Genomic DNA, 24,369 nt, shown 5'->3' on the forward strand with positions numbered 1-24,369 from the left:
TAGCCACTTTAAACAATGCTACCTTATATAATGTTACTTACCCTACATTATTCATCTCATATGCATACGTAGATACTGTACTCTATATCATCGACTGCATCCTTATGTAATACATGTATCACTAGCCACTTTAACTATGCCACTTGGTTTACATACTCATCTCATATGTATATACTGTACTCGATATCATCTACTGTATCTTGCCTATGCTGCTCTGTACCATCACTCATTCATATATCCTTATGTACATATTCTTTATCCCCTTACACTGTGTATAAGACAGTAGTTTTTTTGGAATTGTTAGTTAGATTACTTGTTCGTTATTACTGCATTGTCGGAACTAGAAGCACAAGCATTTCGCTACACTCGCATTAACATCTGCTAACCATGTGTATGTGACAAATAAAATTTGATTTGATTTGATTTGATTTGGCTTCCAACTGGCCAGTTGGATAATGACAAACGACAAGACGGAGATGCATCCAGCATGCGCAAACGCCGTCCAGCCACCGGTGTAGAAAAGGTAAACATTCCACTCTGCTTTTCCCCAGTTTCTAACGTAGGCTGGCAACCTACGTGATCAAAGAAGCTACCTCAAGCGTATAATCCTTGAGCCTCCCGGTCGCGTCCGGCTGCGACAGAGCCTGGGCGCGAACCCAGAGTCTCTGGTGGCACCGCTAGCGCTGCGATGCAGTGCCCTAGACCACTGCGCCACCCGGGAGGCTTGACTTAACGGCACGAGCACGGCAAGGACGACTGTCTCCAGGAAATATCCCGCCATCACAGGATCCTTCTGAGCCTATGTAGGGACCTGATTAAAACAGAAGAGCTGATTTAATTTCATTAGCATCTCGTTACTGTTTTTTAAAATTTTATTGTACTTTTTTTTAACACCACATTTTTTTCCTTCTCCTTTTTGGATCCATTTATCCACCTGTACAGTAGGTGGCGGAATGCACATATCATTGTTGCGAACGGCATTCTACCAAAGAAGAAGAACAGCAGCAGCTCTGGACGTCATTAATCACGTGGTAATGTTATTTTGAAAGGAACGTCCGTACGTCGTGTCGGATAAGTAATGCGTCAGAGCGTCCCGGAACTGCCTTTGGTAGCTGGTGCTTTGGAAACCGCATCTGTATCAATCGTCCCATCACTAGTAACGACCCGTGTGGCTGCGTCAACCTGCTGTCAAGTTGGGTCGTAACGAAATGTGAAGAGATCTAGCTAACGATGTGATTAATATATAGTTAGCAAATTACCAACGTCTTATTGGTCAAACAAGGGATCTTTTTTTTTGGCAGGTATTTCGTATGGAAACATACCGAGGATATGAATGTTTACGATAGCATGTCAGTCAGCTAGCCTGCTAACGTTTAGTTATTTGGGCACGTTTACAAATAATGTCAGTTTGCTAAACTAGCTCAGTAGCTGGTACAGTTGTCAACGGATTTAGCCAACATTAGCCTTATGCTAACAAGCTAGCTAGTGTCGTTCTGGGGTAGACAAGAAGGATTAAGCTTTAGCTCAATAAAATGATTAGTTAGATATGTTAACGTTAGTTCGTTAATGAGTTACTAGTCACATTTTTGTCACATACACATGGTTAGCAGATGTTAATGCGAGTTTAGCGAAATGCTTGTGCGTCTAGTTCCGACAACGCAGTAATAACCAACGAGTAATCTAACCTAACAATTCCACAACAACTACCTTAAACACACAAGTGTAAAGGAATGAATAAGAATATGTATATAAAGATATATGAATGAGTGATGGTACAGAACGGCATAGGCAAGATGCAGTAGATGGTATAGAGTACAGTATATACATATTGGGAGGCAGGTAGCCTAGTGGTCAGAGAGTAGGACCGGGAGGCAGGTAGCCTAGTGGTCAGAGAGTTGGACCGGGAGACAGGTAGCCTAGTGGTCAGAGAGTAGGACCGGGAGGCAGGTAGCCTAGTGGTCAGAGAGTAGGACCGGGAGGCAGGAGGCAGGTAGCCCAGTGGTCAGAGAGTTGGACCGGGAGGCAGGTAGCCTAGTGGTCAGAGAGTAGGACCGGGAGGCAGGTAGCCTAGTGGTCAGAGAGTTGGACCGGGAGGCAGGTAGCCTAGTGGTTAGAGAGTTGGACCGGGAGGCAGGTAGCCTAGTGGTCAGAGAGTTGGACCGGGAGGCAGGTAGCCTAGTGGCCAGAGAGTTGGACCGGGAGGCAGGTAGCCTAGTGGTCAGAGAGTTGGACCGGGAGGCAGGTAGCCTAGTGGTTAGAGAGTTGGACCGGGAGGCAGGTAGCCTAGTGGTTAGAGAGTAGGACCGGGAGGCAGGTAGCCTAGTGGTTAGAGAGTTGGACCGGGAGGCAGGTAGCCTAGTGGTCAGAGAGTTGGACCGGGAGGCAGGTAGCCTAGTGGTTAGAGAGTTGGACCGGGAGGCAGGTAGCCTAGTGGTTAGAGTTGGACCGGGAGGCAGGTAGCCTAGTGGTCAGAGAGTTGGACCGGGAGGCAGGTAGCCTTGTGGTTAGAGAGTTGGACCGGGAGGCAGGTAGCCTGGACCGGGAGGCAGTGGTTAGAGTTGGACCGGGAGGCAGGTAGCCTAGTGGTTAGAGTTGGACTAGTGGTTAGAGAGTTGGGGAGGCAGGTAGCCTAGTGGTCAGAGAGTTGGACCGGGAGGCAGGTAGCCTAGTGGTTAGAGAGTTGGACCGGGAGGCAGGTAGCCTAGTGGTTAGAGTTGGACCGGGAGGCAGGTAGCCTAGTGGTTAGAGAGTTGGACCGGGAGGCAGGTAGCCAAGTGGTGGTTAGAGAGTTGGACCGGGAGGCAGGTAGCCTAGTGGTTAGAGAGTTGGACCGGGAGGCAGGTAGCCTAGTGGTGGTGGACCGGGAGGCAGGTAGCCTAGTGGTTAGAGTTGGACCGGGAGGCAGGTAGCCTAGTGGTTAGAGTTGGACCGGGAGGCAGGTAGCCTAGTGGTTAGAGAGTTGGACCGGGAGGCAGGTAGCCTAGTGGTTAGAGTTGGACCTAGTGGGGAGGCAGGTAGCCTAGTGGTTAGAGAGTTGGACCGGGAGGCAGGTATCCAAGTGGTTAGAGTTGGATCGGGAGGCAGGTAGCCTAGTGGTTAGAGTTGGACCGGGAGGCAGGGCGCCTAGTGGTTAGAGAGTTGGACCGGGAGGCAGGTATCCTAGTGGTTAGAGAGTTGGACTGGGAGGCAGGTATCCTAGTGCTTAGAGAGTTGGACCGGGGGAGGCAGGTATCCTAGTGGTTAGAGAGTTGGACCGGGAGGCAGGTATCCTAGTGGTTAGAGAGTTGGACCGGGAGGCAGGTAGCCTAGTGGTTAGAGAGTTGGACCGGGAGGCAGGTAGCCTAGTGGTTAGAGAGTTGGACTGGGAGATAGGTAGCCTAGTGGTTAGAGAGTTGGACCGGGAGGCAGGTAGCCTAGTGGTTAGAGAGTTGGACCGGGAGGCAGGTAGCCTAGTGGTTAGAGAGTTGGACCGGGAGGCAGGTAGCCTAGTGGTTAGAGAGTTGGACCGGGAGGTTGCTAGATCGGATCCCTGAGCTGACAAGGTAAGAATCTGTCGTTCTGCCCCTGAACAAGGCAGTTAACCCACTGTTCCTAGGCCGTCATTATAAATAAGAATGAGTTCTTAACTAATTTGCCTAGTTAAATAAAAAACAAAATAAATATGAGATGTGTCGGATATTTATGTGAATTTTTTTATTTAAAGTGACTAGTGATACCTTTATTAAAGTGGCTGGTGATTTGGGTCAGTAGAAGCTGTTTTTCAGTCTCTCGGTCCCAGCTTTGATGCATCTTTACTGACCTCGCCTTCTGGATGAGAACGGGGTGAACAGGCAGTGGCTCGGGTGGTTGTTGTCCTTGATGATCTTTATGGCCTTCCTGTGACATCGGGTGGTGTAGGTGTCCTGGAGGGCAGGTAGTTTGCCCCCGGTGATGCGTTGTGCAGACCTCACTACCCTCTGGAGAGCCTTTACGGTTGTGGGCGGAGCAGTTGCCGTACCAGGCGGTGATACAGCCCGCCAGGATGCTCTCGATTGTGCATCTGTAGAAGTTTGTGAGGGTTTTCGGTGACAAGCTGAATTTCTTCAGCCTCCTGAGGTTGAAGAGGCGCTGTTGCACCTTCTTCACCACAGTCTGTGTGGGTGGACCATTTCAGTTTGTCTGTGATGTGTACGCCGAGGAACTTAAAAGTTGCTACCCTCTCCACTACTGTCCCATCGATGTGGATAGGGGGGTGTTCCCTCTGCTGTTTCCTGTAGTCCACGATCATCTCCTTTGTTTTGTTGACTTTGAGTGTGAGGTTATTTTCCTGACACCACACTCTGAGAGCCCTCACCTCCTCCCTGTAGGCTGTCTCGTCGTTGTTGGTAATCAAGCCTACCACTGTAGTGTCGTGGGTGAACAGGGAGGAGCTGAGCTCACAACCTTGTGGGGCCCCAGTGCTGAGGATCAGCAAAGTGGAGATGTTGTTTCCTACCTTCACCACCTGGGGGGCGGCCTATCAGGAAGTCCAGGACCCAGTTGCACAGGGCAGGGTTGAGACCCAGGGCACCAAGCTTAATGATGAGCTTGGAGGGTACTATGGTGTTGAAGGCTGAGCTGTAGTCAATGAACAGCTTTCTTACATAGGTATTCCTTTTGTCCAGATGGGATAGGGCAGTGTGCAGTGTGATGGTGATTGCATCGTCTGTGGACCTGTTGGGTGCGGTATGCAAATTGAACTGGGTCTAGGGTGGCCGGTAAGGTAGAGGTGATATGATCCTTGACTAGTCTCAAAGCACTTCATGATGACAGAAGTGAGTGATATTGGGCGATAGTCATTTAGTTCAGTTATCTTTGCCTTCTTTGGTTCAGCAACAATAGTGGCCATCTTGAAGCATATGGGGACAGCAGACTGGGATAGGGAGAGATTGAATATGTCCGTAAACACACCAGCCAGCTGGTCTGCGCATGCTCTGAGGACGATGGAAATTGATAACGATGCTAGGAAATTTAAGGTAATAATACTGTCTTTTGTAATAACTTAGCATTTCGCTACACCCGCAATAACATCTGATAAATATGTGTATGTGACAAATAAAATTAGATTTATTTAGATTTGATTTTACCGAAGGCTATAGCCATACCAGTAAAAGTTAGCTTAACGTTAGTTAGCTAGCTATCATATGAAATTATGTCTCCTCATGCAGCGCCTCACAAATCACATGTTGTTTTCATCGTGCAGTGTTGAATGACAAATGTTTTTTTATGATGCCAACATTGGCATGACGTTTTATTATGGATTCTGATACTTTACCAGTGAGGAACTCGGAGCTTATCATTCTACGTGTTTAAAAGTCTGAAATGTCATAGTTCCAAGTTGTCTTGAATGCGGAATTTCTGCAATCTTAATCACTTCCATAATTCTTGACTCATTGAATATTCATGAGTACATGTTGCGGAAGTGACAGATTGGATTGATCCACGTAGTCTTTGCATACATGTAGTCAATGTGCCATTTCTATAATGGAACCAACTATATTTGTTCAGGGATGTTCACTCTGTGATGTAACTTTTCAATGATTAGGTAGCCTAATTGGGAAATGGTCAGGTAGCCTAACTGGGAAATGGCCAGGTAGCCTAACTGGGAAATGGCCAGGTAGCCTAACTGGGAAATGGCCAGGTAGCCTAACTGGGAAATGGCCAGGTAGCCTAACTGGGAAATGGCCAGGTAGCCTAACTGGGAAATGGCCAGGTAGCCTAATTGGGAAATGGCCAGGTAGCCTAACTGGGAAATGGCCAGGTAGCCTAACTGGGAAATGGCCAGGTAGCCTAACTGGGAAATGGCCAGGTAGCCTAACTGGGAAATGGCCAGGTAGCCTAACTGGGAAATGGCCAGGTAGCCTAACTGGGAAATGGCCAGGTAGCCTAACTGGGAAATGGCCAGGTAGCCTAACTGGGAAATGGCCAGGTAGCCTAACTGGGAAATGGCCAGGTAGCCTAACTGGGAAATGGCCAGGTAGCCTAACTGGGAAATGGCCAGGTAGCCTAACTGGGAAATGGCCAGGTAGCCTAACTGGGAGATGGCCAGGTAGCCTAACTGGGAAATGGCCAGGTAGCCTAACTGGGAAATGGCCAGGTAGCCTAACTGGGAAATGGCCAGGTAGCCTAACTGGGAAATGGCCAGGTAGCCTAACTGGGAAATGGCCAGGTAGCCTAACTGGGAAATGGCCAGGTAGCCTAACTGGGAAATGGCCAGGTAGCCTAACTGGGAAATGGCCAGGTAGCCTAACTGGGAAATGGCCAGGTAGCCTAACTGGGAGATGGCCAGGTAGCCTAACTGGGAGATGGCCAGGTAGCCTAACTGGGAGATGGCCAGGTAGCCTAACTGGGAGGACTCTGATTTGACAATTTAATTACGAACATTAACAGTTGTAAACTTGATGTATATTGAGTTCCTAGGTACATTGATGTGTGAGTCTTGTTTTGCTTACTAAAGGTACTTGGGTTGGTGACAAGTGCTCAGCTGGTCAGGAACTGCTGTGTGTGGTGGTCAATGTAACAGACAGTACGAACAACTCATCCAGCGTCACCATGGGCCAGGACAGAGGGAAGTATGATTTCTACATCGGCCTGGGACTAGCCATCAGCTCCAGCCTCTTCATAGGAGGTAGCTTCCTCCTCAAGAAGAAAGGACTACTCCGCCTGGCCAGGAAGGGACAGTGCAGAGCAGGTAGTGTTTTTTTGTTCAGTCTAGGAAAGTTGACCATTAATCAGTTAAATGGTTAAAATACATTAATTTGCATAATTTAGTTGAATTAAATTGCTGCGTGTGTGTTCTCGATAGTCATGTATCTCACTTATCACACGCACAGCATGCAGAGCCTAGTGTGATGAGCGGAATAGCCTATCACCTGTCAGACAATGCGAGAGCAGCTCCTCAAAAAGCTGGTACTGGAGTGAAATGTGCTTTGGTAAGGCCAGTCATTGGTAAGGCCAGTCATTGGTAAGGCCAGTCATTGGTAAGGCCAGTCATTGGTAAGGCCAGTCATTGGTAGGGCCAGTCATTGGTAAGGCCAGTCATTGGTAAGGCCAGTCATTGGTAAGGCCAGTCATTGGTAAGGCCAGTCATTGGTAAGTAGAGTCATTGGTAGGGCCAGTCATTGGTAGGGCCAGTCATTGGTAGGGCCAGTCATTGGTAAGGCCAGTCATTGGTAGGACCAGTCATTGGTAGGGCCAGTCATTGGTAAGGCCAGTCATTGGTAAGGCCAGTCATTGGTAAGGCCAGTCATTGGTAAGGCCAGTCATTGGTAAGGCCAGTCATTGGTAAGGCCAGTCATTGGTAGGGCCAGTCAGTGGTAAGCCCAGTCATTGGTAAGCCCAGTCATTGGTAAGGCCAGTCATTGGTAGGGCCAGTCAGTGGTAAGCCCAGTCATTGGTAAGCCCAGTCATTGGTAAGCCCAGTCATTGGTAAGGCCAGTCATTGGTAAGTAGAGTCATTGGTAGGGCCAGTCATTGGTAGGGCCAGTCATTGGTAGGGCCAGTCATTGGTAAGGCCAGTCATTGGTAGGACCAGTCATTGGTAGGGCCAGTCATTGGTAAGGCCAGTCATTGGTAAGGCCAGTCATTGGTAAGGCCAGTCATTGGTAAGGCCAGTCATTGGTAAGGCCAGTCATTGGTAAGGCCAGTCATTGGTAGGGCCAGTCAGTGGTAAGCCCAGTCATTGGTAAGCCCAGTCATTGGTAAGGCCAGTCATTGGTTAGAGTCATTGGTAGGGCCAGTCATTGGTAGGGCCAGTCATTGGTAGGGCCAGTCATTGGTAAGGCCAGTCATTGGTAGGACCAGTCATTGGTAGGGCCAGTCATTGGTAGGGCCAGTCATTGGTAAGGCCAGTCATTGGTAAGGCCAGTCATTGGTAAGGCCAGTCATTGGTAAGGCCAGTCATTGGTAAGGCCAGTCATTGGTAAGGCCAGTCATTGGTAGGGCCAGTCAGTGGTAAGCCCAGTCATTGGTAAGGCCAGTCATTGGTAAGGCCAGTCATTGGTAAGGCCAGTCATTGGTAGGGCCAGTCATTGGTAGGGCCAGTCATTGGTAAGAACAGTCATTGGTAGGGCCAGTCATTGGTAAGGCCAGTCATTGGTAAGGCCAGTCATTGGTAAGGCCAGTCATTGGTAAACCCAGTCATTGGTAGGGCCAGTCATTGGTAAGTAGAGTCATTGGTAGGGCCAGTCATTGGTAGGGCCAGTCATTGGTAAGGCCAGTCATTGGTAAGGCCAGTTATTGGTAGGGCCAGTCATTGGTAGGGCCAGTCATTGGTAGGGCCAGTCATTGGTAAGCCCAGTCATTGGTAGGGCCAGTCATTGGTAGGGCCAGTCATTGGTAGGGCCAGTCATTGGTAGGGCCAGTCATTGGTAAGCCCAGTCATTGGTAAGCCCAGTCATTGGTAGGGCCAGTCATTGCACAACAAATAACAATTCTAAATGCAAACGCGTGTTAACGGTTTTGATGGCCACGATTACAAATATATGTTTTTATTTCTCAACTTGTAATTAAAGCACACCTCCCATTCAGAAAACCAGTCAGTAAATGAACACCATTTGCCTCATGCAGCGTGACACGTCTCCTTCACGTTGAGTTGATCAGGCTGTTGATTGTGGCGGGAAACTGTAATACGTTGTTGTACACGTCAATCCAGAGCATCCCAAACATGCTCAATGGGTGACATGTCTGAGTATGCAGGCCATGGAAGAACTGGGACATTTTCAGCTTTCAGGAATTGTGTTCAGATCCTTGCGGCATGGTGCTGTGCATTATCATGCTGAAACATGAGGTGATGGTGGAGGATGAATGGCACGACAATGGGCCCCAGGATCTTGTCACGATATCTCTGTGCATTCAAATTGCCATCGATAAAATGCAATTGTGTTCGTTGTCCGTAGCTTATGCCTGTCCATATCATAACCCCGCTGCCACCAAAGCGCTCGCCCACATAACGCCATACTGTCTGCCATCTGCCAAACCCACAGTTTCATCAGCTGTCCGGGTGGCTGGTCTCAGACAAACCCACAGTTTCATCAGCTGTCCGGGTGGCTGGTCTCAGACAAACCCACAGTTTCATCAGCTGTCCGGGTGGCTGGTCTCAGACGATCCCGTAGGTGAAGAAAACAGATGTGGAGGTCCTGGAATGGCGTGGTTACACATGGTCTGCGGTTGTGAAACCGGTTGGACGTACTGCCAAATTCTATAAAATGACATTGGAGGCGGCTTATGGTAGAGAAATTAACATTACATTTTCTAGCAACAGCTCTGGTGGACATTCCTGCAGTCAGCATTGCCCACTTGAGACGTCTGTGGAATTGTGTTGTGTGACAAAACTGCACATTTTGGAGTGGCCTTTTATTGCCCCCCCCCCTCCCCGCACAAGGTGCACCTGTGTAATGATCATGCTGTTTAATCAGTTTCTTAATATGCCACAACTGCCTGGTGGATGGATTATCTTGGAAAAAGGAGAAATGCTCACTAACAGGGATGTAAACAAATGTGTACGCACAATTGGAGAGAAATAAGCTTTTTGTGCTTATTGAACATTTCTGGGATCTTTTTATTTCAGCTCTTGAACATGGGACCAACACTTCACCTGTTGTGTTTATATGTTCAGTATAATATGACTAGGGTTGGGCCTTTTTGTCTTCTGGAAAATGAAAGAAAGATGATATGACAACCAATTTAACGGACCTCTGAGACTATCACAGTGCAGGTGCATTTATACGGAGACTTGATTACACACAGGTGGATTGTATTTATCATCATTAGTCATTTAGGTCAACATTGGATCATTCAGAGATCCTCACTGAACTTCTGGAGAGAGTTTGCTGCACTGAAAGTAAAGGGGCTGAATAATTTTGCACGCCCAATTTTTCAGTTTTTGATTTGTTAAAAAAGTTTGAAATATCCAATAAATGTCGTTCCACTTCATGATTGTGTCCCACTTGTTGTTGATTCTTCACAAAAAAATACAGTTTTATATCTTTATGTTTGAAGCCTGAAATGTGGCAAAAGGTCGCAAAGTTCAAGGGGGCCGAATACTTTCGCAAGGCACTGTAGGTCCATTATTTTCTCTCCATACTTCATATCTGGGTTTAGTCATTTTACAATCCCTAATTATTCTACATTTCTTTTGTACAGTTTGGACTCGACACCTAGCCGGCCTGCCCAAGGATTTCAATGGCAGGAAAATCCCTTTGCGCTATAGCTCAGTATGCCGTGTGGCTCGGTTGAATGTGTACACTTTGAGTCGCTCATTGAGAGGGACTATAACAACACTAAAACCCAGCCCTAGAATTTCCATGCTGTTTGACAGGTGTGGGGGGGGGTAACTGGGTCTGAACAACCTGCCTTGTCTTGAGAGTCCAGCTTAGAATGGAAGCAACTGACTGGTGCAAACATGCAGAAGGCTGAGTTAACACTTGATCACTACCTTCTATATAAACACCCCAATGGTACCTTATTCCCTATGTAGTGCACTACTTTAGACCAGAGCTCTATGGTACCCTATTCCCTATGTAGTGCACTACTTTAGACCAGAGCCCTATGGTACCCTATTCCCTATGTAGTGCACTACTTTAGACCAGAGCCCTATGGTAGCATATTCCCTATGTAGTGTACTACTTTAGACCAGGGCTCATAGGAAGTAGTGCCCTTTGGGACACAGACCAGATAAAGATGCAGCTAGTGTCATACTGTTGCCAAACCTTCAGCGTGACGACATCAGAACATGTAACCCTGGTAGTTACCATAACACCCTAGAGCTTGACAGTCCACTGATATGGTGGCACTCCAGTGCATGACATTTGATTATTGAACGCACATTTGAATATATTTGAATAGTAACATAGTCCTGTTGTTTTTCTGTTTAGGCCAGGGTGGACACGCATATCTTAAAGAATGTCTCTGGTGGGCTGGCTTATTATCAAGTAAGTGAACATTTCTACACTAAGATGACATGTTTCAGGTCACAGTTTCCATCTTGTTTTACTAGATGTATCTGTTCACCTTCGTATGTGGGGCTGATATATCGGTGTTTTCACAGTGGCAGCTGGAGAAGGGGCGAACTTTGCAGCGTATGCTTTCGCTCCTGCTACTCTCGTCACCCCTCTGGGGGCCCTCAGTGTGCTGGTCAGGTAGGTCTGAACTACATCTGAACTACAGACACAAGGCAGGTCATTAATGTACAGGCTGAACTACAGACCCAGTACAGACAGAAGGGAGATCATTAATGTACAGGCTGAACTACAGACCCAGTACAGACACAAGGCAGGTCATTAATGTACAGGCTGAACTACAGACCCAGTACAGACAGAAGACAGATCATTAATCTACAGGGTGAACTTCAGTACAGACAGAAGACAGGTCATTAATGTACAGGGTGAACAGGAGGGGCCCCAGTATTGACCCTTGGGGGTCAATAGCTAAGAGTGGGCGACAGCTCATTGCTCACTCTGACACACTGGGTTCTGCCTCCAAGGTATGATTTCATCCATCTCAAGGCATCGGGTGAAAGGTTGAACTTGGACAGTTTTGTGATGAGTATTTTTACATTCCTATTAGGCTTGGGTGATATACCGGGGTATTTCGAAATACCGACGTTATGCTTTTCAATACCCAAAATATGAATGGATTTTTATGCCGTATCTCCCAGCCCTAACTTTCTGGTTCCTATTTGCATCATGTTAAATATTAGCCACTATCAGAATGGACAGGCAGAGGTGATGAAGATGGTGCTGACAGACAGCTCTGCTCCTAAGCAACTTAGTTTGTGTTATTTCAGAACGTACATACAGCTGGATATGAGCGGCGGTAACTCACCAGCATTACCACTTTCAAGAATTGGATCCTTTGTTCGTACCCCCCAAGGCCATTTAACTTATCCCAGAGGCTGCTCCAAGATGCCACCGGTGGAGAGGAGGTATTGGGAGAGATAACCCGGAGTGGACTTCTAGTCTGACTCTGGAGGCATGCACACCATCCACCTCTTCTGAGTCTATTGCTATCTAATGTTGAGCCTCTGAACAATAAAGTAGACGAGCTCAGGGCGAGGATCTCCTTCCAGAGAGACATCAGGGACTGCAACATACTTTGTACAAAATCATGGCTCTCTCTGGATATACTGTCCCCATCCATACAGCCAGCTGGGTTCTCAGTTTATCAAGCAGACAGGAATAAAGACCTATCCGGGAAGAAGAAAGGCGGTGGTGAATGTTTCATGATTAACTACTGTGATAACATACAGGAACTCAAGTCCTTTTGTTCACCTGACCTAGAATATCTCACAATCAAATGCCGATCGTATTACCTCCCGAGAGAATTCTCTTCAGTCGTCACAGCCGTGCATATATCCCCTCAAGCCGATACCACAATGGCCCTCAAAACTTGGCTGGAGTGTTTAGACATATAACATTTCTCCCTATCCCAGTCTGCTGTCCCCCACATGCTTCAAGATGGCCACCATTGTTCCTGTCCACAAGAAAGAAAAGGTAACTGAACTAAATGACTACGCCACCCCAATAGATCCACAGATGATGCACTGCCCTGTCCCATCTGGACAAGAGGAATACCTCTGTAAGAATGCGTTCATTGACTACAGCTCAGCATTCAACACCATAGTTCCCTCCAAGCTCATCATTAAGCTTGAGGCCTTGGGTCTCAACCCTGCCCTGTGCAACTGCAGCCACCACCATGCTTGACAATATGAAGAGTGGTACTCAGTGGTGTGTTGTGTTGGATTTTCCCCCAAACATAACACTTTTGTATTCAGGACATAAAGTTCATTTCTTTACCACCTTATTGCAAACAGGATTCATGTTTTATTCTGTACAGGCTTCCTTTTCACTCTGTCAATTAGGTTAGTATTGTGGAGTAACTACAAGGTCCTGAGCAACAGGCAGTTAGATTTGGGTATGTCATTTTAGGTGAAAATTGAGCACAGTGAGTCCATGCAACTTATGTGCCTTTTCACTCCTGAACTTATTGAGGCTCTAACAAAGGGGCTGAATAGGAATTGACTCATGACATTTCAGCCTTTCATTTTGTAATTTGTAAACATTTCTAAAAACATCATTCCACTTTGACATTATGGAGTATTGTGTGTCGGCAAGTGACATTGTATCCATTTTACACCGAACCAAAATATAAACGCAACATGTTAAGTGTTGGTCCCATGTTTCATGAGCTGAAATAAAACATCCCAGAAATGTTCCATAGGCACAAAAAGCTTATTTCACTCAAATGCTATGCACATCTCTGTTAGTGAACATTTCTCCTTTTCTCAAGATAATCCATCCACCTGACAGGTGTGGAAAATGAAGAAGCTGATTAAACGGCATGATCATTACACAGGTGCACCTTGTGCTGGGGACAATAAAAGGCCACTCTACAATGTGCAGTTTTACATGTCTCAAGATTTGAGGGAGTGTGCAATTGTCATGTTGACTGCAGGAATATTTGCCAGATAATTCCTCCCATCAGCCCAACTCCAGTACCTCCAACAGCACACGTTATTGTAACCCCGGGCAAACCTGATTCAACTCGAGGGTTTGATGACAAGTTGAATCAGGTGTGCTTGTCAGTTAGGCCGGTTGGACCAAATGGTCTAACAGTTCTATTCACAACGATGTTTTGCTCTAACCCCTGAAGACTTCTTACTAGAAACTACCAAACTGCAGTATTTGAATATCTCTTTAGCAAGATATTTACTGTGTTGTTGCAGGGTTGTGTGTCCATGATGTAAAGGTGTGTGTCCATGATGTAAAGGTGTGTGTGTTGTGTGTCCATGATGTAAAGGTGTGTGTGTTGTGTGTCCATGATGTAAAGGTGTGTGTGTTGTTGCAGTGTTGTGTGTCCATGATGTAAAGGTGTGTGTGTCCATGATGTAAAGGTGTGTGTGTGTTGTTGCAGTGTTGTGTGTCCATGATGTAAAGGTGTGTGTGTTGTTGCAGGGCTGTGTGTCCATGATGTAAGGTGTGTGTGTGTGTGTGTGTTGTTGTCCAGGGTTGTTGTGTCCATGATGATGTAAAGGTGTGTGTGTGTTGTTGCAGTGTTGTGTGTCCATGATGTAAAGGTGTGTGTGTTGTTGCAGTGCGGTGCTGTCCTCGTACTTCCTGACCGAGCGTCTGAACCTGCACGGGAAGCTGGGCTGTCTGCTCAGTATCTTGGGCTCTACTACCATGGTGATCCACGCCCCTCAGGAGGAAGAGATCAACAGTCTGGACCACATGGCTCGGAAACTGGTCCAGCCAGGTCAGTACCAGACAGACAAGAGAGGGACACTGGTCCAGCCAGGTCAGTACCAGACAGACAGGAGAGGGACACTGGTCCAGCCAGGTCGGTACCAGACAGGAGAGGGAAACTGGTCCAGCCAGGTCAGTACCAGACAGGAAAGGGAAACTGGTCCAGCCAGGTCGGTACCAGACAGGAGAGGGAAACTGGTCCACCCAGGTCAGTACCAGACAGACAGGAGAGGGAAACTGGTCCACCCAGGTCAGTACCAGACAGACAGGAGATTATTTGGGATAGAGGACAACATCACTTCATTCTTCGGTTTAACTTTTGTAATGGGAGTAATTATTTTCCTGTATTTGAGTGACTTATGGATTGATATATAATGAGCATGGTGAGTGATATGTGATATATAATAAACATGGTGAGTGATATATATAATGAGCATGGTGAGTGATATGTGATATATAATAAACATGGTGAGTGATATATAATGAGCATGGTGAGTGATATGTGATATATAATAAACATGGTGAGTGATATGTGATATATAATAAACATGGTGAGTGATATGTGATAAACATGGTTGTGTGTGGAGGTGGAGACAGATACATTCCCATAGGAAGGGAAATAGGAGTTGACCATGTATGTTTAAGTACCATATTTATACGGCTGTTAGTCTATAATTATCTGTTTTAAGTACTGCTGTTCTTACCGTCTGACCTGTTTATCGCTGTTGGATTCTGGGTTGGATTCTGGGTTCAACTTGGAACATTGCTGTCCTAGAGACTGGTTTTTACACCAGAGGATTCTGGGTTCAACTTGGAACATTGCTGTCCTAGAGACTGGTTTTTACACCAGAGGATTCTGGGTTCAACTTGGAACATTGCTGTCCTAGAGACTGGTTTTTACACCAGAAGGTAATGGTTGTCGGTAGGAGCCAGATGGATGGATGGGAGGAAGTCACAGGATTGCTAGAGGGGATATCTGTGGATTAGGCAAATGAGGGTTTGAGGTCAGATCCCCTTCAGGGAGAAATTATGGTTTATTACCCTATCACTTCCTCTTCCTGTGGAACCATAAGATGTAAGGATTGGAGAGGAGGAGTATATACATACTAGTTGTGGTGGGAAGAATTCAACTTCCATAGTGTCCGTTTAGTTATTTACTCTAAATTAGAACATACTGTTGAATGTTGTGGTTAAAGTTTGTCTTCAGACACCGATTCTGTAGCGACTTCTTACAAGCCTCTGGCTGGTGTTTACACAACATTTGGGGTCGTCTGATTTAATATATATAAGAATGTTACTTTTTCTATGCTGGATGTTGCAACTTGATTTATGATCGACTTTATCCTGGACTGCTCTTTTAATCCCCTTTACAAGTGGTCTCTTGTAGCTCAGTTGGTAGAGCATGGTGCTTGTAATGCCAGGGTAGTAGGTTTGATTCCTGGGACCACTCATGTGTAAAAATGTATGCACATGACTAAGTCGCTTTGGATGAAAGCATCTCCTTCGTTATGTTTCTAATGATCCAAACGTGTCCTTCCTCTTCCTCAGGTTTCCTGGTGTTTGCCACCTTCGTCATCATCGTAGCGCTCATCTTCATCTTGGTGGTGGGCCCTCGGCACGGCCAGACCAACATCATGGTGTATATTACCATCTGCTCTGTGATAGGAGCTCTGTCGGTGTCGTGTGTGAAGGGGTTGGGCATCGCCATCAAAGAGGCCATAGCTGGGAGGCCCGTGGTGGGGAACCCTTTAGCCTGGGTGTTACTGCTCGGGCTGGTGGCCTGCGTCTCCACTCAGATCAACTACCTGAACAAGGCTCTGGATATCTTCAACACATCCCTGGTCACACCCATCTACTACGTGTTCTTCACCACCTCAGTCCTCTCCTGCTCTGCCATCCTCTTCAAGGAGTGGGAGCACATGGCTACTGCTGATGTTATCGGGACTCTGAGTGGGTTCCTGACCATTATAGTTGGTATCTTTCTGCTCCATGCCTTTAAGGACCTTAGTGTGAGCCTGTCCACGCTGGCGGTGTCCATCAGGAAGGACGAGAGGCCCGGGCCGGCAGCTAACGGAGTGGCAACACACGGCAGCTACGAACTGCTGCGCAATGACTCCAGACATGAACCTGGAGGAGAGGGAGGTGGGCCTGCCGTTTGACAGTCTGTCCAGAAGGAATGGTGATATAACAGCCTCTTAGAGGAACTAGCTGGCGGTCTGGTGTAGTTCTACTGACTAGGACCATTACATTGGTGTGGACGTTTGGAGACAATCGACTCTAGGAAGAAAAAAAAACCTGTGACATGGATGGACCAACTGATTGTATTTCCCTTCTGTTTCCCTGGATATCTGACTACGTGGACGGAGCTTCATCTACATAGAGAGGTCAACGTTTAACCAGCCACTAAGTGTCTACAAATCAACAGATTTATTTAGGTAAAATATTCTTATTCAACCCCTGTGGCGATCCCAGGTCTTTGTCTGGTCAATATGACACTTGAAAAGGAAGAGTTCTGAAAATCACCTTTAACCTTTTTTTTGTATTGTTTGCATAAAACATGTTCTCAAGAACAAGCAGAGATGTTATATATTTATTGAATTAAAAATGATTCCAAAAAGGCACAGTGAATAAATGGTTATAAGTAAGAACTTGGTTTTCTTTAAGCTGCTAATGTTTAATGAATCATACTACTTCTCATTGACTACAGGCTACTGTTCACCAATTACATCCCACCACCGCAAACCCCTTAAATACTCCATAAAACAGAAGAGTTTAGAATGAAAACAGCTATTAAGATCATAAGGCACAATTTGGTACAAACAGTTCGTCAGGAAAGTTAGACCTCAAGCCTTGTTCACACTGGCAGTTTGAAGTGACCTGATCTGCCAAAAAACACAGAAGCAGATATTTCAAGCCACATTTGTAGGGGACTTGCCTGAACGGTCAAATCTGATTTATTTCCCCAACATATCTTGTTGCTTGCTAGCTACTGACAGTTTGACAAGAACTAACTAGCGTGTTATTTAGAAACAAATGAGTGATTGTGCTAGAAAGCCCAACGGCTAGCTAGTTGACTGCTGTGGTGAGCAAGAGAGGACTCGTTTTGAAAAGTTGGATCATCTCATCCTTCGAGGCAGGGGTGTCAAACTCACCACCACCACTGTGCACACACCTGTTGTTACTATGACAACCAGCGTAGCGATGTCAGCTGTTTGAGCAGTAAGGCATTAAGTGTGAACAAGGCTTTAGTCTCGTGGTCCGCTGCTGCTTTCAAACCTGAAAGAAGCAGATTAAGGAATATCGTGTGTCTAGTCTGATGGGTTACGTTCCAAAAGGCACCCTATTCCCTATGTAGTGCCGTTTATATGAAGTAGTGTCCTATATAGGGCATAGGGTGCCATTTCAGACACATCCTTTGTGTCTAGTCTGACATGGGATGGTACTACAGGAAACGTGCACCGGTCAATCTTCAGTTGCTGGCCAGGGATTGGTGGATAGGAGGCTGGAAACACCGGACGTGCTCCACTGGCATGTTCTCTCCATCACCTGACTTCAGGTACTTGTTCAGGATGGCAAAGATCTCGTCGTTGAGGACCTGGAACTTGCGGATTCTGTCCACCATCTTTTTAAGAGGCTGAGGAAGGAGAGGGAAAGTAATCATTGATCTAGAAGACAGGTGGATACCAAAAAGACCCAAGCATGACCCCCTTGAAAGTCTAAAATGTTTCCATGGTCATATTGACGAGGAACCAAAGGGACTGACTAGAACTTATCCAATGAGAAATGTTAGTTCTCGTTGCAAAACGTTTTTGCTACGGTTTGCGCTAATGAACATGTTTGGGATCTGAAGGTTCTAGTGTCGCTGACCCCTGACCCTCCACTCACCACACTCTTGATGATCTCATCCTTTCCATCGTGTTTCTGCACCTTCAGCAGGTGATAGCTGAAGTCCAGGATGTCAAAGCGTCTCTGTTGACCCAGTAGGGAGATGATCATACACCCAGCCCAGTGGAGACCGTCCCCGAAACACTGCCTGGAAAATACAACAGGTTATATACCTAGCCCAGTGGAAACCGTACAGAGCAGTGTAAACCCCTCAGAGATCCCCCTCTATACAGAGCAGTGTAAACCCCTCAGAGATCCCCCTCTATACAGAGCAGAGATCACCCCCTCTATACAGAGCAGTGTAAACCCCCAGAGATCACCCCCCCTATACAGAGCAGAGATCACCCCCCCCTCTATACAGAGCAGTGTAAACCCCTCAGGGATCCTTCTAGACAGATGCTGTGTCACTACTCACTCCACGGTGAACTCCTCCTACAGGGATGCAGTAAACAAACTGCATGGCGCTCCACAGCCGGTGAAACTCCACACACTCGTCCACGTGCATCACGCCGTTGCTGGGCAACGGGCCGCGCCAGATGGGGTCGTCCAGGAAACCGCGGACGCGAGTCAGGATGACCTCGAACATGGAAAGGCCACAGCACAGACGCTCTTTGGTCAGCAGGTCACCTTCACGGGCTATGGCTATTTGCTAAAGGGGGGAGGGAGACGGAGGAAGAGGGTAGAGATGAGATTCCGTGTACAGCCACAGAAGTATGGGGCAGTACTGGTGTTTACTAAGGCAGTGTGATGGTACCTGTGGGGTTCCCAGGGGGGCTGGTGTTAACTAAGGCAGTGTGATGGTACCTGTGGGGTTCCCAGGGCTGGTGTTTACTAAGGCAGTGTGATGGTACCTGTGGGGTTCCCAGGGCTGGTGTTTACTAAGGCAGTGTGATGGTACCTGTGGGGTTCCCAGGGGGCTGGTGGTACCTGTGGGGTTCCCAGGGGGCTGGTGTCACCTGTGGGGTTCCCAGGGCTGGTGTTTACTAAGGCAGTGTGAACAACCTGCATGGGGTTCCCAGGGCTGGTGTTTACTCCAAGGCAGTGTGATGGTACCTGTGGGGTTCCCAGGGGGCTGGTGTTAACTAAGGCAGTGTGATGGTACCTGTGGGGTTCCCAGGGCTGGTGTTTACTAAGGCAGTGTGATGGTACCTGTGGGGAACATGGGGCTGGTGTTTACTAAGGCAGTGTGATGGTCACCTGTGGGGTTCCCACGGGCTATGGGGGCTGGTGGTACCTGTGGGGTTCCCAGGGGGGCTGGTGGTACCTGTGGGGTTCCCAGGGCTGGTGTTTACTAAGGCAGTGTGATGGTACCTGTGGGGTTCCCAGGGCTGGTGTTTACTAAGGCAGTGTGATGGTACCTGTGGGGTTCCCAGGGGGCTGGTGTTAACTAAGGCAGTGTGATGGTACCTGTGGGGTTCCCAGGGCTGGTGTTTACTAAGGCAGTATGGTGGTACCTGTGGGGTTCCCAGGGGGCTGGTGTTAACTAAGGCAGTATGGTGGTACCTGTGGGGTTCTTCAGGGGGCTGGTGTTAACTAAGGCAGTATGGTGGTACCTGTCGGGTTCCCAGGGCTGGTGTTTACTAAGGCAGTGTGATGGTACCTGTGGGGTTCCCAGGGCTGGTGTTAACTAAGACAGTGTGGTGGTTCCCAGGGCTGGTGTTTACTAAGGCAGTGTGGTGGTACCTGTGGGGTTCCCAGGGCTGGTGTTAACTAAGACAGTGTGGTGGTACCTGTGGGGTTCCCAGGGGGCTGGTGTTAACTAAGGCAGTATGGTGGTACCTGTGGGGTTCCCAGGGCTGGTGTTAACTAAGACAGTGTGGTGGTACCTGTGGGGTTCCCAGGGGGCTGGTGTTAACTAAGGCAGTATGGTGGTACCTGTGGGGTTCCCAGGGGGCTGGTGTTTACTAAGGCAGTGTGATGGTACCTTTGGGGTTCCCAGGGGGCTGGTGTTAACTAAGGCAGTGTGATGGTCACCTTGGGGTTCCCAGGGGGCTGGTGAAACTAAGGCATCATCACCTAGTGGGTTCCCAGGGCTGGTGTTTACTAAGGCAGTCTGACATTACCTGTGGGGTTACAGGCTGGTGTTTACTAAGGCAGTGTGATGGACCTGTGGGGTTCCCAGGGCTGGTGTTTACAAGGCAATGTCATGGTGAAATGGGGTTTAGGCTTTTTATAAATGAAAGTGTGATGGTCCCTGAGGGGTTAGGGGGCTGGTCAACCTGTGGGGTGTCATGCCCAAGGGGGTTCAGTGGTAAAATAACCTGTGGGGTGCCCAGGGCTGGTGTTTACTAAGGCAGTGTGATGGTACCTGTGGGGTTCCCAGGGCTGGTGTTTACTAAGGCAGTGTGAGGGATGGTACCTGTGGGGTTCCCATGGGGGCTGGTGTTAACTAAGGCAGTGTGATGGATACCTGTGGGGTTCCCAGGGCTGGTGGTACCTGTGAGGGGGGTTCCCAGGGGGCTGGTGAATGAAAGGCAGTATGGTGGAACCTGTGGGGTTCCCAGGGCTGGTGTTTACTGAAGGCAGTGTGATGGTACCTGAGGGGGCTCGGGCAGTGTTTACTGAAAGGCAGTGCCAGTATGATGGTACCTGTGGGGTTCCCAGGGGGCTGGTGGACCTGTGGGGTTCCCAGGGGGCTGGTGGTACCTGTGGGGTTCCCAGGGCTGGTGTTTAAAAGGCAGTGTGATGGTACCCAGTGGGGTTCCCAGGGCTGGTGTTTACTAAGGCAGTGTGATGGTACCTGTGGGGTTCCCAGGGGGCTGGTGTTAACTAAGGCAGTGTGATGGTACCTGTGGGGTTCCCAGGGCTGGTGTTTACTAAGGCAGTATGGTGGTACCTGTGGGGTTCCCAGGGGGCTGGTGTTAACTAAGGCAGTATGGTGGTAGGGCTTCAGGCTAGAATGGGGGCTGGTGTTAACTAAGGCAGTATGGTGGTACCTGTCCAGGGTTCCCAGGGCTGGTGTTTACTGAAAGGCAGTGTGATGGTACCTGTGGGGTTCCCAGGGCTGGTGTTAACTAAGACAGTGTGGTGGTTCCCAGGGCTGGTGTTTACTAAGGCAGTGTGGTGGTACCTGTGGGGTTCCCAGGGCTGGTGTTAACTAAGACAGTGTGGTGGTACCTGTGGGGTTCCCAGGCTAGTATGGGGGCTGGTGTTAACTAAGGCAGTATGGTGGCCACCTGTGGGGTTCCCAGGCTGGTGTTAACTAAGACAGTGTGGTGGTACCTGTGGGGTTCCCAGGGGGCTGGTGTTAACTGAAAGGCAGTATGGTGGTACCTGTGGGGTTCCCAGGGGGCTGGTGTTTATGAAAGGCAGTGTGATGGTACCTGTGGGGTTCCCAGGGGGCTGGTGTTAACTAAGGCAGTGTGATGGTACCTGTGGGGTTCCCAGGGGGGCTGGTGTTAACTAAGGCAGTGTGAGGGTTCCCAGGGCTGGTGTTTACTAAGGCAGTGTGATGGTACCTATGGGGTTCCCAGGCTGGTGTTTACTAAGGCAGTGTGATGGGGTGGGGTTCCCAGGGCTGGTGAGGTTTACTAAGGCAGTGTGATGGCACCTGTGGGGCCCCATGAGGGGGCTGGTGGAAACCTGTGGGGTTCCCAGGGGGCTGGTGGTACCTGTGGGGTTCCCAGGGCTGGTGTTTACTAAGGCAGTGTGATGGTACCTGTGGGGTTCCCAGGGCTGGGTTTACTGAAAGGCAGTGTGATGGTACCTGTGGGGTTCCCAGAATGGGGGCTGGTGTTAACTAAGGCAGTGTGATGGTACCTGTGGGGTTCCCAGGGCTGGTGGCCACCTGTGGGGTTCCCAGGGGGCTGGTGTTGAAAGGCAGTATGGTGGTACCTGTCGGGCTTCAGGGGGCTGAGTGTTAACTAAGGCAGTATGGTGGTACCTGTGGGGTTCCCAGGGCTGGTGTTTAAAGGCAGTGTGATGGTACCTGTGGGGTTCCCAGGGCTGGTGTTTACTGAAAGGCAGTGTGATGGTACCTGTGGGGTTCCCAGGGGGCTGGTGTTAAAAGGCAGTGTGATGGTACCTGTGGGGTTCCCAGGGCTGGTGGTACCTGTGGGGTTCCCAGGGGGCTGGGTTAGCTCTCAGGCAGTATGGTGGTACCTGAGGGTTAGCTTCAGGGGGCTGGTGTTAACTGAAAGGCAGCCATGGTGGTACCTGTGGGGTTCCCAGGGCTGGTGTTTACTAAGGCAGTGTGATGGTACCTGTGGGGTTCCCAGGGGGCTGGTGTTTACTAAGGCAGTGTGATGGTACCCAGTGGGGTTCCCAGGGCTGGTGTTAACTAAGACAGTGTGGTGGTTCCCAGGGCTGGTGTTTAAAGGCAGTGTGGTGGTACCTGTGGGGTTCCCAGGGCTGGTGTTAACTAAGACAGTGTGGTGGTACCTGTGGGGTTCCCAGGGGGCTGGTGTTAACTAAGGCAGTATGGTGGTACCTGTGGGGTTCCCAGGGCTGGTGTTAACTAAGACAGTGTGGTGGTACCTGTGGGGTTCCCAGGGGGCTGGTGTTAACTAAGGCAGTGAATGATGGTACCTGTGGGGTTCCCAGGGGGCTGGTGTTAACTGAAAGGCAGTGTGATGGTACCTGTGGGGTTCCCAGGGCTGGTGTTAACTAAGACAGTGTGGGGTACCTGTGGGGTTAGAATGAAAGGGCTGGTGTTAACTAAGACAGTGTGGTGGTTCCCAGGGCTGGTGAAAGGCAGTATGGTGGTACCTGTGGGGTTCCCAGGGCTGGTGAAAGACAATGTGGTGGTACCTGTGGGGTTCCCAGGGGGCTGGTGTTAACTAAGGCAATGAATGGTGGTACCTGTGAGGGTTCCCAGGGCTGGTGTTAACTAAGACAGTGTGGTGGTACCTGTGGGGTTCCCAGGGGGCTGGTGTTAACTAAGGCAGTATGGTGGTACCTGTGGGGTTCCCAGGGCTGGTGTTAACTAAGACAGTGTGGTGGTACCTATGAGGTTCCCAGGGGGCTGGTGTATGAAAGGCAGTATGGTGGTACCTGTGGGGTTCCCAGGGCTGGTGTTTACTAAGACAGTGTGATGGTACCTGTGGGGTTCCCAGGCGTTCTATCAGAGGAACCAGGTGCAGGGCTGTGTATTTAGCCTCCAGGCGTTTCATCTTGGCATCAAGACGCTCACCCTCTGAGAAGAGACAAGAGATCCATTCAGACTGACTGACACATGCACTAGTCTGACACTAACACACAGCACAGAATAAATTAAGACATTATTACCTTTGACATGGACCCTGGGCAGAATGTTCTGGAACGGTGCGGCATGAAGCAGGTCACAAACTTCCTCCTGCGACTGAGAGGAAACACATCATCACAGCTAGTGCCTTCAGAATGTATTCACACAAAAGGACATTCTCCACATTTTCTTGTGTTACAGCCTGAATTTAATAACAGATTACATTGAGATTGTGTCAATGGCCTACACACAATACCCCATAATGTCAAAGTGAAATTATGTTTAGACATTTTTTATAAATGAAAGCTGCAATGTCCCTGAGTCAATAAGAATTCAACCCCTTTGTTGTCATGCCCAAATAAGTTCAGTAGTAAAATAACAAGTTGCACGGATGCACTCTGTATGAAATAGTCTTTAGAAAGGCAGTATGAGGGATAGCTCTCAGTCTAGAATGAAAGGCGGCCAGTATGAGGGATAGCTCTCAGTCTAGAATGAAAGGCGGCCAGTATGAGGGATAGCTCTCAGTCTAGAATGAAAGGCGGCCAGTATGAGGGTTAGCTCTCAGGCTAGAATGAAAGGCAGCTAGTGGAAGCCAGTATGAGGGTTAGCTCTCAGGCTAGAATGAAAGGCAGCTAGTGGAAGCCAGTATGAGGGTTAGCTCTCAGGCTAGTATGAAAGGAAAGTATGAGGGTTAGCTCAGGCCAGTATGAAAGGGCCAGTATGAGGGTTAGCTCTCAGGCTAGTATGAAAGCAGCTAGTGGGCCAGTATGAGGGTTAGCTCTCAGGCTAGAATGAAAGGCCAGTATGAGGGTTAGCTCAGGCTAGTATGAAAGGCAGCTAGTGGGGTATGAGGGTTAGCTCTCAGGCTAGAATGAAAGGTGGCCAGTATGAGGGTTAGCTCTCAGGCTAGTATGAAAGGTGGCCAGTATGAGGGTTAGCTCTCAGGCTAGTATGAAAGGTGGCCAGTATGAGGGTTAGCTCTCAGGCTAGAATGAAAGGTGGCCAGTATGAGGGTTAGCTCTCAGGCTAGTATGAAAGGTG

At 48.5% G+C, this 24,369-nt stretch overlaps 1 protein-coding gene, 2 long non-coding RNA genes and 1 pseudogene across 4 annotated transcripts in view; 1 reads left to right on the forward strand and 3 right to left on the reverse strand.

Annotated features, from left to right (window-relative positions):
• The first annotated feature begins 1,079 nt into the window (after positions 1 to 1,079).
• LOC112236280 lies at positions 1,080 to 16,906 on the forward strand (annotated as a pseudogene).
• The window catches only part of LOC112236278 (cytoplasmic FMR1-interacting protein 1 homolog), an 89,817-nt gene continuing 82,283 nt past the window's right edge, over positions 16,836 to 24,369 (reverse strand). Inside the window, 6 exon segments of the mRNA XM_042322672.1 lie at positions 16,836 to 17,895; positions 18,147 to 18,294; positions 18,562 to 18,576; positions 18,578 to 18,795; positions 23,186 to 23,280; positions 23,373 to 23,445. Coding sequence (XP_042178606.1) covers positions 17,731 to 17,895; positions 18,147 to 18,294; positions 18,562 to 18,576; positions 18,578 to 18,795; positions 23,186 to 23,280; positions 23,373 to 23,445 — 714 coding nt within the window. The 3' untranslated portion in view covers positions 16,836 to 17,730.
• Positions 19,182 to 20,517, reverse strand: LOC121846566. 2 transcript variants are annotated; one of them, XR_006083507.1, is made up of 3 exons: positions 20,408 to 20,517; positions 19,381 to 20,070; positions 19,182 to 19,295 (listed from the first exon to the last, which is right to left on the reverse strand). It is a non-coding gene; the product is annotated as an uncharacterized LOC121846566 (long non-coding RNA). The 2 variants fall into 2 exon arrangements; XR_006083508.1 differs by lacking the exon at positions 19,182 to 19,295 and having other exon boundaries at positions 19,433 to 19,504; positions 19,830 to 20,070.
• LOC121846567 lies at positions 21,125 to 22,371 on the reverse strand. Its single transcript, XR_006083509.1, has 3 exons — positions 22,302 to 22,371; positions 21,519 to 21,604; positions 21,125 to 21,263 (listed from the first exon to the last, which is right to left on the reverse strand). It is a non-coding gene; the product is annotated as an uncharacterized LOC121846567 (long non-coding RNA).

Source organism: Oncorhynchus tshawytscha, linkage group LG05 (genome assembly GCF_018296145.1).
Source record: "Oncorhynchus tshawytscha isolate Ot180627B linkage group LG05, Otsh_v2.0, whole genome shotgun sequence".
NCBI classification, from domain to species: Eukaryota; Metazoa; Chordata; class Actinopteri; order Salmoniformes; family Salmonidae; genus Oncorhynchus; species Oncorhynchus tshawytscha.